This window comes from Schistocerca serialis, chromosome 4, assembly GCF_023864345.2.
Source record: "Schistocerca serialis cubense isolate TAMUIC-IGC-003099 chromosome 4, iqSchSeri2.2, whole genome shotgun sequence".
Taxonomy (NCBI): Eukaryota; Metazoa; Arthropoda; class Insecta; order Orthoptera; family Acrididae; genus Schistocerca; species Schistocerca serialis.
The window spans coordinates 678,462,370-678,478,167 of record NC_064641.1 but is presented as its reverse complement, the minus strand read 5'-3'; the positions used below and the strand labels follow the sequence as shown (position 1 = coordinate 678,478,167).

Here is a 15,798-nt window from a genome sequence, read left to right as displayed (position 1 = left end):
GCCATCTATATGTAACGAGACTAACAGAAGAGATGAAGTGTTAGCAAAAGGAAGGGTGCAAAAATCACAAGTTTATTTCTTGAAGGCTGAGTAACCACTATGTTGAGAAATTTTAACTGTCATGTGCTTTGCAAGAGATGATGTGCATCTCACAAAAACCTAAGAAACTCCAACATATGGCTTATGGAGTGGGTACTATGAACATTCGTCAGCTTACTAGGCATCACTGACTGTGAAGCTAAAATTAGACAAACAGCAGCTCATATCAAGTAATCCTACTTTTTATGGTCAGCTATGAATGAAGAAAGATGAAACCTTAATATATTTTTCAGTTAAATATATCCCTCTTCCTACACTTTACAGTAATTCACAGGGTACTAATGTAGACACCACTACCTTACTTGTTCTGAAGGAAAGGCTCTCAGTGTAGCAACAGCATCAAGGTCTTTTTTATACAATCAATGTACCAAATGTTTTAATTAAAATTTGGCTCTACCACTGTAGCCATGAGTACTCACCTGTTAAGACAATCACTATCTGGACCACATGGATTCTCAGATTTAGGATCACAATCACAAGGTGTCATGTTTGATACATCACCTTCCATATGCCGCACATTACCAACTGGTTTATTGGTTTTGATACGAATATATGATGGTGGTTTCTAAAATTAAAAACAATCCGTTAGCATGTAAGATAGGAACAAGTGATTATCTTAATCTTACTAAGCACAGCTACTCACAATGGATGGTCTGACTTTAGCATCACGAGCCTCTTTTATTTCCACATATCTTTTAAGAGCATCTCTTGCTTCCTCCAGTGCTTTAAAAAAGGTTGTGTCTGTTTTGGTTTTGTTTACAGATGAGTGTACATCATCCTGGAAAACACACACAAATAAACCGACTTCAAGACTGAGTGACAGACAGAGACAACTTTTAATTGGATTACACAGTACAGGCAAAGCAGGAGGCTTATGCCTGTGAAACTAACGTTAAGTATTTTCCCAGTGATTTCCATTTGTTTATACAAAAATATAACACACATAGCAAAAACAAGAAGAAAAGTGTGAACAAATATGATTGATGGATCTCAACAAATCACCCCTAGTGAGTAATTTCTTTTAATAAAGTATAGTTCGACTTATTTTATATTTTACCTATTAGCAGTTAATTTCTTTGCTGGTTACAATACTTCACTTTGCTTATGTTTATGCCAGTAGGCACAATAACATCTTTGCTAAATCAATGAAACAGCGGCAAAAGGTGTTTCTCTCAAAAGCGAAGAAAATATTACAGCAATAAATTCCACAATTCAAAATACTTCATCCTGCGAAATTCACCTTTATTTACTTATTTATTTTTACAAATTACTCATGCTGCTAATGGCATTAGTAAGAAGTGATATTACTCTTGTTTTAAAATTTGTCATTTGTTATTACCAAAACAGCAACAGCTCACAAGTTGACCAAGTAATTTGTCTACAGTGAGCATTTACAGAAACAGAGATGTAAAAAAAAAAAAAAAAAAAAATGGCAATTTCACACAGAAATTTTTGTTGAATGGGTTTTGTAAAGGTTTAACTCTGCAGCAACCATCTCAGGGACTTGAATCTTTTCATTCAACCTTTAGTAATCAATCACCTTCATAAAAGCAATATCTTTAAAAAAATCTCTTTACTATAGTTTAAATTTCTCACCAATAGTGCAAATTTCCACACAACTACCTGTTTCCTCTAAAGCAATGTTTGAAATTTTATTATCAATACATAAAAACTGCTGTCATGAAGTCAGTTGCTGTGGTGTGCCTTGCACATATTATAATTGTAAGTATTATAACTCTAAAATTATGTTCCACTTAAGTTTCCCCATTACACTGCAGTGTACACTGTTGATACATGTCACACATTAGCACAGATTTTGGCATTATTACACGAAACTGCTAGATAATATTGACAAAATTCAAGACAAAGTTACCTTCAAGGAACCTGCAAATTTTATTCCAGGTTTCTCTCCTGCTAAAGCACAAACTAAAATCTTTTAGTGTGGATATTAAAAAGAACTTCCAACCCTTATACCTTAATATGTTCTGAAATTAAAACAGAATCAACAAAGCAAATTAAAAGTTACTTCTTTAGTGTTCAGGTAAATATTTTAAGAACCACAAGGCTGCCCCAATGTGAATACTGTTCTCAGGGATGGGATGAGTTTGTTGCTGTTTCTAAGTGGCTGAAAATCATTAACTGCTGTCGAGTCACTGGAAGCTGCTTAGAACGGGTGTGTTAGGCTAACTAGTGAGAGTCATGTACTAGGAAATTGCTAACCTCTCCTCTGGATGAACTGCAAGATTTATCACCTCTCACCCATATGACTTATTTGTGTGTCACCGGTAGATCTAGGGGCCATACACAGGGGAGAACGGATCAGGGCCAATTTGGGCCATTATGCCCATCCCTTAACCAACAAATATCTTCTACTTAAATTGAAACTTATCCAGTGAGACATGCTTCACCTGTTGGGAAAGTTGATGTGGCCCTTGATGCTGGAAAGCAAGAACAAAAGGGTAGGGAGGTCGATTAGCCAAGATACAGCTGTTGTCCTTCAGGAGGGATTTTTGCAGAAGAGCCTTGAACTTCTGTTACTACTTTCTTTATTATACCTTCCAACAGAAGACAACAGTATATACTGTTTAAAACAACATTTGGCTCCCACAGTAGAATCAGCATAATTCTGAGTGTATGAGAACTTTGTTTGCTGAAAGTGGATAATCTGCCTGACCATCTAGTTGATGGGTAAATATAACTTCCCTCTGTACGTATGTATTACAGAAATAGCTATTCACATATTCTCTCAGAATGTCATATTGATCTAGTAAAGAGTAATATGGGTATTTGCATACCCAATATAACCTCAATGACTGCCTCTTCAAGCACATTCTTCTAGAAGTACATTAGTTTTAAGCACACAAAAATCAAATATATTGTTTTCTGCCTTTCTGTGTTTTGCCGTAACATAAGTACACATGTGAAGATAAAACATTTTGTACAGCATGGGGCAAAGCTGTTTATTCAAGCCAAACCTATAAGATACAGGATTAAGTTTTGGTGTGGCGGGCCAAGTAATCGATATTTGACATGGCTTGAACCATACCAGGATGCTAGTACATTACCAGAAAAATATATATTTCCACAAAAATATGCTGACAATGGCCTTGGTTACAGAGCAGTCATGACATTTGTCAATCAGCTGGAAAAGCTACCTTGCAGATTGTATTTATTTACTTCATTTCATCTACTATGTGGATTGCATCTAAGAAATATTCAGGTCAAAGGTACAATAAGAGCCAACAGAATTATTACAGGTTGTGATCTACAGAAGGGGTGGGGTGGGGGGGATACAGAGACAGTGACATTAGACTTCAGATCTGACAGTTCAGCCAATATGTTAGTGGCTTCATCAAATGGTGACAGCATGGTGACACAGTCAACAAACTTTGATGCTATGCAAGTTGTCCAGTAATGTGACATTCACATCAGCAGAAAAGATGGACAGCAATTCAACCACCAAGAGTCATTTACCACTACAAGTTTATGGGTGAAACTGGTAGAGCTGAGCAAAATATTTCACTCTATAGAGTACCTATCAGGGGTAAGAAACGGTACTACACATTTTGTCAATGTGAACGAGCACACCTCATGACACTTATGGTGGTAAATTGGACCACAAAGCATTTTGTCGAATTGTCACTGCAATTCTGGAATTAAACTGGCTTGTTGCTATGCAAAGAGAATGAGCATTTAAATCACAAATTGATTTTAGACACTATAAACTGAAACATTACGTCACATATTTGCCACTAGATCCTGTTTCAAAAAATATGTTAGAAAAAAATCTGCAAGACAGTGTAATGTATCTTGTTTCATACTCGTCCACACAAAAGTAATAAATTAGTGACATTGTATTAAGCGCATGTGTATATACGACTGAGGTCCTTCCAGAAGGACTGGAAATTTTTCAAAAACTATGGAAATAAAAAATGTAAAACAACTGTATAAATACAATTTTTACTATGATTAAGTGATAATTAAAGTTTTATTAAAATGGAAACAAAAAATAATTTAGCCTTATCTGGGTTTATCAATGGAGGTTGAGAGTTGGTCCCCAGAGGTTCCCACTACATGGGCCATATTGGCACTAAACACCAGAGCCTGCTAAATAGAAGGTTGTCTGCTGCATGCACACAAGGGTTTTTAGCTTAGGCGATCCTCCAGTCAATCCTGATAATGACTATTGCCTGAGCCACCAAAGTACTAACGTAAGATTTGTGTGGTGATTAAACATTACTTTACGAAAGGCAAAACGCCCCAGGAGACTAAAGAGAAGCTTGATAAACATTATGGTGCCTCTGCACCTTCGATTAGAACAGTTTATAAGTGGTTTCAAAATTTTTGGAGTGGCCATATGGGCACAAGTGATGCTGAACTTTCTGGATGCCCTGCGGAGGTTACAACTCCAGAAATCATTGATAAAATCCATGATATGGTGATGGATGACAGAAGAGTTCAGGTGCGTGAGACTGCTAGTGCTGTGGGCATCTCGAATGAATGGGTACATAATATTCTGCATAAACATTTGGACGTGAGACAGCTATCCGCAAGATGGGTTCCGCGATTGCTCACGCTTGACCAAAAACGGAATCATGTGAAGTGTTGCAAGGATGGTATGCAGCTGTTCATGAAGAATCTGCAGGACTTTAAGCATCATTTTGTCACTGTGGATGAAACATGGATACATTACTATACTCCCAAGACCAAATAACAATCTCAAAAATGGGTTACCAAGGGAGAATCTACATCAAAAAAGGCGAAGACCATTCCTTCAGCCGGAACGGTTATGCTGAGTCTTTTGGGATTCGCAAGGGATAATCCTCATCGACTATCTGGAAAAGGGTAAAACTATTACAGGTGCATAATATTCATCGTTATTGGACTGTTTGAAAACTGAGCTGCAAGAAAAACGCCAGCGATTGGACCATTAAAGTTCTTTTCCATAATAACAATGCACCAGCAAACACTTCAGCAGTTGTGGTAGCAAAATTAATGGAAATAGGGTTCCAACTCTTTTGCTATTCTCCAGACTTGGCTCCCTCTGACTACTATTTGTTCCCCAATTTGAAGAAATGGCCATCGGGACAAAGATTTTATTCAATCCAGGAGGTGATGCAGCAACTAATAGCTATTTTGCAAACTTGGACAATTTCTATTATTCGGAAGGGATGAACAAATTAGAACTGCATTGGACGAATTGTATAAGTGTAAAAGGAGACTATGTCGGAAAATAAAAAAGGTTTACCCCAAACAAGTAAGTAGTTTTTATTTTTGCAGGGACTTTTCAAATGCCCCTTGTAGACAATCAGCACAATTGGTACTGAGAAACAACTAAAATTACACAAGGCTACAACGTGTGATGGAATCCCTATCAGACTCTATGCAGAATTTGCAGAGCTCACATTGTAACAATTCTATAAGGCCGATCCCTCAAATAGAACAATATGCCTGGTGATGCGAGGAAAGCACAGGCCACATCGGAACATGAAATGCAATGATTGCATAAGCTGTTGGTTTGGGTTGTTTTGGGGGAGGAGACCAGACAGCGAGGTCATCGGTCTTGTCAGATTAGGAAAGGAAGTCGGCCATGCCCTTTCAAAGGAACCATCCCGGCATTTGTCTGGAGCAATTTAGGGAAATCACGGAAAACCTAAATCAGGATGGCCGGACACAGGATTGAACTGTAGCCCTCCTGAATGCGAGTCCAGTGTGCTAGCCAATGCGCCACCTGACTCGGTACATAGGCTGTGTAGGTTGTCAGATCTAGGTACTTTGGTAGGATACTGGGAAAATAGTCAGTCTACAAAGAAAAATGCTTACAAATCACTTGTGTGGCCCATCCTACAATAACCCTCATACGTGTGTGTTTGTTCTAGGGTGCAAAAACAACCGAAGTCATAAGCACCCATGTCATAACCTTAGATCATCAAGAAGTAAAGGAACTTAAAATATGTTGAGCCCAATCGACAGAAGGAAAGTGAGCTAAGAACAAGGACACGTAAAGAAAGGTCCACAGAATACTCTGTAGACACAGCGAAGGTCCTGCACTAAAGATTAAATGTCCTTTGCCATATCACTATACGACAGATAAAAAGTAAAACACAGTTACCAGCCCGCATGTCATTCACTAAAATGGCTGATAATTCAGATACCAAACATAAGTGGTTTAAAAAAAAAAAAAGGGGGGGGGGCCATTGTATCAGGAAATGGCGAATTGTCAAAGGTTAACGACAATGAATTCGCCAAAGGTCGTGGGGAATCACCACTTCACAAATAGCAAATAGCAAAATCGACAGGGCCCAATACACAACCTAGCTAAAATGATCTCACAGCGAGAGGGCTGAGAGATGGTCAGCCATTCTGCTGGGAGATGTTTAATTCCCCACAGCTTGTTCATATGAAGGGAAGACCAGTGGTGGTACTGAGGTGACACTACCTGCTGACAGACAGCAACACAGAGACCATCAGAGGGAATGGAAGAACTAGCGGGCTGAGGTAGGAGGACTGCGGCCTTAGCAGCAGTGTCAGAAGCCTCATTTCCTGTCAGACTGACATGACCAGGAACCCACACGAACACTGCAGTAGCTCCCTCAAGAGTCAGCAAATGTCGCTTAGAGGAAGCCTTCTTGGTTACCCAGGCCTGCCAACCCAAAGTTTGGTACAGATTTATTGATGACATCTTCATGATCTGGACTCACAGTGAAGAAGAACTCCAGAATTTCCTCTCCAACCTCAACTCCTTTGGTTCCATCAGATTTACCTGGTCCTACTCCAAATCCCATGCCACTTTCCTTGATGTTGACCTCCACCTGTCCAATGGCCAGCTTCACACGTCCGTCCACATCAAACCTACCAACAAGCAACAGTACCTCCATTACGACAGCTGCCACCCATTCCACATCAAACGGTCCCTTCCCTACAGGCTAGGTCTTCGTGGCAAACGAATCTGCTCCAGTCCGGAATCCCTGAAGCATTACACCAACAACCTGAAAACAGCTTTCGCATCCCGCAACTACCCTCCCGACCTGGTACAGAAGCGAATAACCAGAGCCACTTCCTCATCCTCTCAAACCCAGAACCTCCCACAGAAGAACCACAAAAGTGCCCCACTTGTGACAGGATACTTTCCGGGACTGGATCAGATTCTGAATGTGGCTCTCCAGCAGGGATTCGACTTCCTAAAATCCTGCCCAGAAATGAGATCCATCCTTCATGAAATCCTCCCCACTCCACCAAGAGTGTCTTTCCGCCGTCCACCTAACCTTCGTAACCTCTTAGTTCATCCCTATGAAATCCCCAAACCACCTTCCCTACCCTCTGAATCCTACCCTTGTAACCGCCCCCCGGTGTAAAACCTGTCCCATGCACCCTCCCACCACCACCTACTCCAGTCCTGTAACCCGGAAGGTGTACACGATCAAAGGCAGAGCCACGTGTAAAAGCACCCACGTGATCTACCAACTGACCTGCCTACACTGTGACGCATTCTATGTGGGAATGACCAGCAACAAACTGTCCATTCGCATGAATGGACACAGGCAGACAGTGTTTGTTGGTAATGAGGATCACCCTGTGGCTAAACATGCCTTGGTGCACGACCAGCACATCTTGGCACAGTGTTACACCGTCCGGGTTATCTGGATACTTCCCACTAACACCAACCTATCCGAACTCCGGAGATGGGAACTTGCTCTTCAATATATCCTCTCTTCCCGTTATCCACCAGGCCTCAATCTCCGCTAATTTCAAGTTGCCGCCACTCATACCTCACCTGTCATTCAACAACATCTTTGCCTCTGCACTTCTGCCTCGACTGACATCTCTGCCCAAACTCTTTGTCTTTAAAAATGTCTGCTTGTGTCTGTATATGTGTGGATGGATATGTGTGTGTGTGCGAGTGTATACCCGTCCTTTTTTCCCCCTAAGGTAAGTCTTTCCGCTCCCGGGATTGGAATGACTCCTTACCCTCTCCCTTAAAACCCACATCCTTTCGTCTTTCCCTCTCCTTCCCTCTTTCCTGATGAGGCAACAGTTTGTTGCGAAAGCTTGAATTTTGTGTGTGTGTGTGTGTGTGTGTGTGTGTGTGTGTGTGTGTGTGTGTGTGTTTGTGTGTCTATCGACGTGCCAGCGCTTTCGTTTGGTAAGTCACATCATCTTTGTTTTTTATCCTTCATCACTGTGGCTTCATGTGGCAACCCATTTAAATATGTCTGCTTGTGTCTGTGTATGTGTGGACGGATATGTGTGTGTGTGCGCGCGCGAGTGTATACCCGTCCTTTTTTCCCCCCTAAGGTAAGTCTTTCCGCTCCCGGGATTGGAATGACTCCTTACCCTCTCCCTTAAAACCCACTTCCTTTCGTCTTTCCCTCTCCTTCCCTCTTTCCTGATGAGTCAACAGTTTGTTGTGAAAGCTTGAATTTTGTGTGTATGTTTGTGTGTCTATCGACCTGCCAGCGCTTTCGTTTGGTAAGTCACATCATCTTTGTTTTTAGATATATTTTTCCCATGTGGAATGATTCCCTCTATTAATTCATATCATTAATATATATATAAATACCAAACGAAAGCGCTGGCACGTCGATCGACACACAAAACATACACACAAAATTCTAGCTTTCGCAACCAACGGTTGCCTCGTCAGGAAAGAGGGAAGGAGGGGGAAAGGCGAAAGGATTTGGGTTTTAAGGGAGAGGGTAAGGAGTCATTCCAATCCCGGGAGCGGAAAGACCTACCCTGGGGGAAAAAAGGACGGGTATACACTCGCGCACACAAACACACACATATCCATCCACACATATACAAACACAAGCAGACATATATGTATATGTGTGGATGGATATGTGTGCGCGCGCGCGCGCGCGAGTGTATACCCGTCCTTTTTTTCCCCCTAGGGTAGGTCTTTCCGCTCCCGGGATTGGAATGACTCCTTACCCTCTCCCTTAAAACCCAAATCCTTTTGCCTTTCCCCCTCCTTCCCTCTTTCCTGACGAGGCAACCATTGGTTGCGAAAGCTAGAATTTTGTGTGTATGTTTGTGTGTCTACCGACGTGCCAGCGCTTTCGTTTGGTAAGTCACATCATATTTGTTTTTAGATATATTTTTTCCCACATGGAGTGTTTCCTTCTATTATATATATATATATATATATATAGATATAATAGAGGGAAACATTCCACGTGGGAAAAATATATCTTTAAGAAAGATGATGAAACTTACCAAACAAAAGCGCTGGCAGGTCGATAGACACACAAACAAACACAAACATACACACAAAATTCTAGCTTTCGCAACCAATGGTTGCCTCGTCAGGAAAGAGGGAAGGAGAAGGAAAGACAAAAGGATATGGGTTTTAAGGGAGAGGGTAAGGAGTCATTCCAATCCTGGGAGCGGAAAGACTTACCTTAGGGGGAAAAAAGGACAGGTATACACTCGCACACACACACATATCCATCCACACATACACAGACACAAGCAGACATTTGTAAAGGCAAAGAGTTTGGGCATTTTTTGGGCAGAGATGTCAGTCGGGGCGGATGTACAGAGGCAAAGATGAAGTTGAAAGACAGGTGAGGTATGAGCGGCGGCAAATTGAAATTAGAAATTAGCGGAGATTGAGGCCTGGCGGATAGCGAGAAGAAAGGATATGCTGAAGGGCACAGGCAGACAGTGTTTGTTGGTAATGAGGATCACCCTGTGGCTAAACATGCCTTGGTGCACGACCAGCACATCTTGGCACAGTGTTACACCGTCCGGGTTATCTGGATACTTCCCACTAACACCAACCAATATATATATATATAGACACACACACACACACACACACACACACACACACACACACACACACACACACTCACAAAAGGGCTTTGCAAATGTCTGCTTGTGTGTGTGTGTGTGTGTGTGTGTGTGTGTGTGTCTATATACCTGTCCTTGAAGTCACCGAGCAGCAAAAAAGGGGTGAGGGAGTTGATCAATCACCTGAAGGAAGTCTGCCCTGGTGACATCGAATTACAGAGTGATGTAGATGTTGAAAAGAGAAAAGCTGAAGTGAGGGAGGATAATGTGGACTGCAACAGCTTGCAGCCAAGTGTTCAGTGAGATGGTTTGGCTACGATCATCATCCCGGATGAGCAGCATTACTCCCCCATGAGATGGAGTGCTGTCTTTGGGGGGGGAAGGTCAAAGCTGACCAGACAGAAATGCAAGAGGTCAAAGTGGTTGTGAGGTCACAATTTTGTTCCTTGGAGGCAGAGAACAAGTGGACGCTGGAGAAGAGTCATAACAGAGATTGTAGAGGAGGGAACAAATGAAGCGTAGTCACCTAGGCAGCTGCCGAGTGCCATCCTTCGGAGACTTATTGGTACAGGGCGCAGATGCTGAAAGGTCCTGTTGCATAAGATCTACAGAGGGAGTTGGCATTCTCACTGGGTCAGCCTGCGGATTCCAGGGCAGAAAAGCAGTAGAAGTTAAGCACTGGCAAAATGGAGGTCAACCAGATGAAAGTATCACATGGCGATGCAATTAAGGAGGCTCTCCGAAAGGTCCTGTTGCATAAGATCTACAGAGGCATTGGCATTCTCACTGGGTCAGCCTGCGGATTTGCCTTTGATTTCTTAGAGCCTTTGTGGTTGGCAGATGAAGACTCAGATGTTTGCTGGCTGGAGGGACATAAGAAGTCTTCACAGGAGTATTCCTTTATCTTTTCAGCCTGTTGGTTGTGTAGCAGGTGATTTCGTCGCTGGAGGAGAAGATTCGGTGACTTCTTGTACAGCTGGAGAAGGAGACAGAGATGCTACCGTGATAATGGGCAATTTTACAACTGCAGCGCTGAATTTGAGGTCACAAGTCTGTGTGGCCATGACCTACGTGGAGCGAGGCATGGCAAGTACAGTACTATAAGTGCCAAATGATAAAACACAGGGCTTTCAACTAGCCAACAACTTGTGAGCAATAGGATACAGTACTTTTTCCTTTACCCCTGGATCTCCTGGATGGCCCATTCATTGAGATACATGGGACATTCTCGGGGTGAGGCTGCATGGTCACCACTCCAACTGATACAGTGGAAATGGAAATGAGCATACGGCATTGTGGGCCGGGAGTCCGCCACTCGGGGAAGTTCTGTCCGCAAGGGTAAGTACTTACTGCATTCGATGCCACATTGGGCGACTTGTGTGTCGGAGATGGGGATGAAATAATGATGACAACACAACACCCAGTCCATGAGCGAAGAAAATCTCTTGCCCCAGCTGGGAATCGAACCCAGGCCCCTTGGCGTGGCATTCCACCATGGACTGACACAGCGGAGAGGAGGCAGCAGGCAATCGCCCTTGTGAGCATCCCTACAAGTAACACATTTGGTCGTGTTTCGACAGGACATGCGAGTGCGACTAACGCTGAAACTGGTAGCAAAGCATTGTGTTTGGAATATATGCCGGACCGTGATGACTTCATAGCCTGCTTTGAAATTCGATGGAAGCACTGCTCTATCAAACATGAGAAAGAGTGTGTGTCGACACTAAGGTTGCCTAAACCTTTTGCATTACTCAATGAACTGGAGTGACACCCAGATCAGAGAGATAAATTTTGATTTCTCCCAGGGTCAGAACACTAAGCAAGCTAGTGTAAACAACACCACATGAAAAACCTCAGCATTTGCTGGGCCTTGACACAAACAGGATAGCCATGGAGGAGCAAAGCTGCAAGCAATTGTTGAGCTCAAGCATCACCATCGGTCTCCTATAGCAAAATTTCATTATATAAACGGGAGCAAGTATTTCACAGGACCTGCAAATGCATCAACATCTTTCTGAATAATAAAGGGATTAACAGCAGTAAAGGACTGACCTCCTTCCATGAGGAACCGAGGCACCGCTGGGAAATTCTTTGAATCTTTACCCTCATTCCGTTTACGTTAACGTTTAGTAGATGGAGGCTGACATGGTGATCGGGTCATTGCCAGAAAATCTCCCATGATTGCCAACATCTCCGATGGTGGTCTCCTTCCAACTGGTGGTAGTGGGGGAGGGAGGGGGGGGGGCTTAGAGGGGGGCTCACCTGCCTTAGGCATTTGTTCACATCTCAGGTCACACCTCCCGAACTCCTGACAGAGGGACCAATTGACAATTTGGGGAGGTAACAGCTCCCCAATCACCCCTCCGTGGGCCTGGCCTGTACCAGTGGGTTAAGTGTGAACCCTATCTGTTGACCCTGCGGTTGGGAGTTGCACATTACCCAGTCACATTAACTGTCAAACGCGTGGGCCATCCTTCACACAGGAAGGAATAAGAAAAAAAAAGATGAACCTAAAATGCCAAAGCGGAGGAATGGTAGGAGATGGAGAATGAAGAAAGAAAGAAAAAGAGAGTTGAGCGACTGTTCTGGTGTCAGGCTACTAAATCTTCAGAACACATTCCCAAAAATATCCCCGACATGTTCCCCAAGCGACAGGAAAAAGAACAGCTGGAGAATGGACACAGGTGCCGCAAAGTATGGGGACCTTTGGTAACCAAGCACAAACCCACAAAAGAGTGGTGAGCCCAGGAGAGGGAGGGGGGGAGGCGGGAGGGCTCGCATGTGTGACATATACTCCAGACCAGCAGAGGATAGTGAATGTGTACTATACATAGTCACAGCCCTGTCTCAAGCGCAGAAGAGCGTAGTGGAAATGGTGAAAATTTTGAACTGGTACACTCTTGCAGATATATGCTAATCATGCTGCGAAAAGCAACTTCTAAAGTTTCAGGAACTAGTAGTTAAGTGACGAATCTATAAGTAAATTTTACTAGTTATAGAATGCAAGCAAGCTCTTAGGCAATCGTTATTCCCATCTTCCTTCCTACCCTCCATACGCAATTGGAACAGGAAGAATTCCTAACGTGCAACAAGAAGCATCCTCTGCCGTGCACTTTACAGTGGTTTGCAGAGCATAGATGCAGATGAGAGTGCTTACAATTACTTTGCACAATTTTGTCATGGTCGTACTTCCTTTGAGAATAAATTTTGTTCATTTGTTACAATAAACTTTCATATTATGCTCAACAGTCCTGCAGAAGGTAGGTGTATGATTTACCCTGAGACACGCATCTAGGTGTATCAAAGATTAAAGTACATTCAATTTTCCACAAACATTAAACTGCGAAGATCTGCTCCTGATGAATTCCACGCAATCTGGCCAAAGCTTGAATGCATGCTCCTGTCGGCTGGTGTAAGAAAACAAAAAATCCATATAAAATACCTTAATAGGAAACTAAACTTGGGGACATTCATATGAGCCAGAAACTCAGCAGCTATCAACTGTATGGGTGCTTCACAATGAACCAAAATCATAGGAAGTGACAAATTCGCAAAGAACTTCTATGAAAATGACTACCAATTCTCAAAGCACTTCTACGAAAATAACTGAATTTTACTTTAGTTGCACTGGACATGTCAAACCCATTATTTTAGATGTTCAAAGAAAAGTTAATGCTAAATGCTATGCTACAATTTGCTTGTCCCAAGCTTCAACACGGAAAACAGTTGTTATTCTTCATCATGACAATACTCCTGTCACACACAACATGACAAGGGATAGATTATTGGATGCAGAAAAACATTAATGCAATGCCTTGTTGTCTGTCTGTATTCACCTGTTTACAACTTAACCACTTTTTGTTCCCTTATGTTAAACAAAAGATGTGTTGTCATTTTGTTCATCTTAAAAAGCTGTGGATGTCTTCCAAAATAATTCTTCAAGTACCAGAATTTGTTTGAAAGTAGGTAAAAGTGTATAAATTTGGAACATTAATATTTTGAGAATCTGTACTAAAAAAAATGTTTGTCTGGAAATAAGAACACTTCCGTCAAGTTCATTTCTTGTGAAATAACTGGTTTCTCTTTGTAAAAACTTAAAAGGTAGGTTTCATGTTAATGGGAGTATGTGGAGGTGAAATTTTACTGAATTAAAAACCACTTCTAGCTTACAGGCATATCACAAAACTCTGCAGGAACAGCTTATCTACCAGCACCAGAAGAAAACAGGCACGAAAGTTGAGACATTCATAATGCAAAAATTAACCCATTTCCATTACAATTTGCTTACATCACAGCTGACCATCTGATCACTCCAAAACAAAGCTCGCAACTCAAGTCACTTGCTAATCATCAGACTTTTTTCGTTTGGTATAAATGTTCACATCAAAGTGCTCAAGAATAATATATAAAACAATAAAATCAGTTACATGCTTTTATACACTAAACAGTTATTCATGTATTGCCGATACCTATTCACATATTATTCCATGTAACATTTCGGAAATTTTTAGTTTTTTAAAGTTTCCGGTAATGGCCCGAACTCTGTCACAATATTTTCGCAGAGCTCATGACTACATTACAATAATCATTAATTACTATGAAACGGTATGCAAGGCACATTGCAAGGAGCTCACACTACAAACCAGTGGCATCTTTCATATTTATTGATACTCTGTCATGACTAGACTCTTTTCTTTATCATACTTAAAGTTACACAAACAATAGAAACTCCAGGTAGGAAAATCAACATCATTTTTATGGTAAGTAGCAATGTGTCTTCTCCTACAAAACAGCAATAGCAATCTGTCTTTTCCTACACTGTTTTTACTTAAATTAAGCTTTTATGATCACCCTATTTCATAATTTCTTCCACACCTCTTCAGACATTTTTGTCTTTATGTCCAGATGAAGTTCATTAATGCGTTTGGAGTTTTGTGTTCCAACAACGCAAATACTTACGCCATCCTGATATAAAAAGACACGACCTCTGTTCACCCAGAAATGATCATTTGATCCAAAGAATTTCACACAGAATTCACCGTAAGTGTGAGGTATTTTGTTCACATTTTCAGGAACTTCACTTGGGAACAGAATCCTTGCTGGCCACCACCTGAAATGTAAACATGACCTAGTAATGGTGGTTTCACTTAAATACACAAGACTTATTTAAATTAAGGCAGTATACTCGCCACAAGAATGATCTGAGTAGTAATTATAAGATGAAGTATAATACCTGTAATGACCTAGTTTCACCCACACAATTTCTCCAAACAATGGATATCTTCCAGTTTCACAATCCTCACATATGAAACTGCCTTCTGGGGGTGATATTCGCAAACAGTCTGCGTGAAATGAAGTTGGACATAAATCACAGCAAATTAGGGACCCACCTGAAAAGATGTGAAATAATGTAATTTATTAAAAATTATGCCATATGTTAAGGAACACATTCACAAACCTGATACAAAAAAAATGAACATATACCACGCTGAGGAGTTTTATTTATTTAAAGAAGTCAACACTTGACTTCAGTAACAACAGTACAGAAAATTAAAAATCTGTACATATATTTTAATAAAAAATGTAGTTGCTCATTTGTTCAATACAGCAGAACACAGATTTTTAGAACACGAATACATTAAGTGATCATGAACCATTTTGGTGTGTCAGTATCCAAATTCAAATGTCCAGAATTCGATCTTCAGTTAGTTCATTTTTTTCTGTCATTTATTGCTCAGTAGTGATTTGTTAACACGAAAAATTCTGAATTCCACCATGATTGGAAATTCATATTACGCTGTAGGTCTCTCTCTAACCAACTGGGTAAATCACTTCAAATGTCAGAGTAATCCAACGGTACACCATATCCCACAGAACCACACCTAATAACACACTGTGGTT

At 41.4% G+C, this 15,798-nt stretch overlaps 1 protein-coding gene across 4 annotated transcripts in view; it reads right to left on the bottom strand.

Moving 5' to 3' along the window:
• LOC126473161 (histone-lysine N-methyltransferase NSD3) overlaps positions 1-15,798 on the bottom strand; it is a 127,535-nt gene that overhangs the window by 44,625 nt on the left and 67,112 nt on the right. For all 4 annotated transcript variants that reach the window (XM_050100025.1, XM_050100027.1, XM_050100028.1 and 1 more), the window contains 4 exons: positions 15,131-15,287; positions 14,857-15,007; positions 743-877; positions 519-664 (listed from right to left, as the gene is read on the bottom strand). In XM_050100025.1, coding sequence (XP_049955982.1) covers positions 519-664; positions 743-877; positions 14,857-15,007; positions 15,131-15,287 — 589 coding nt within the window. The remainder of the gene's footprint in view (positions 1-518; positions 665-742; positions 878-14,856; positions 15,008-15,130; positions 15,288-15,798) is intronic.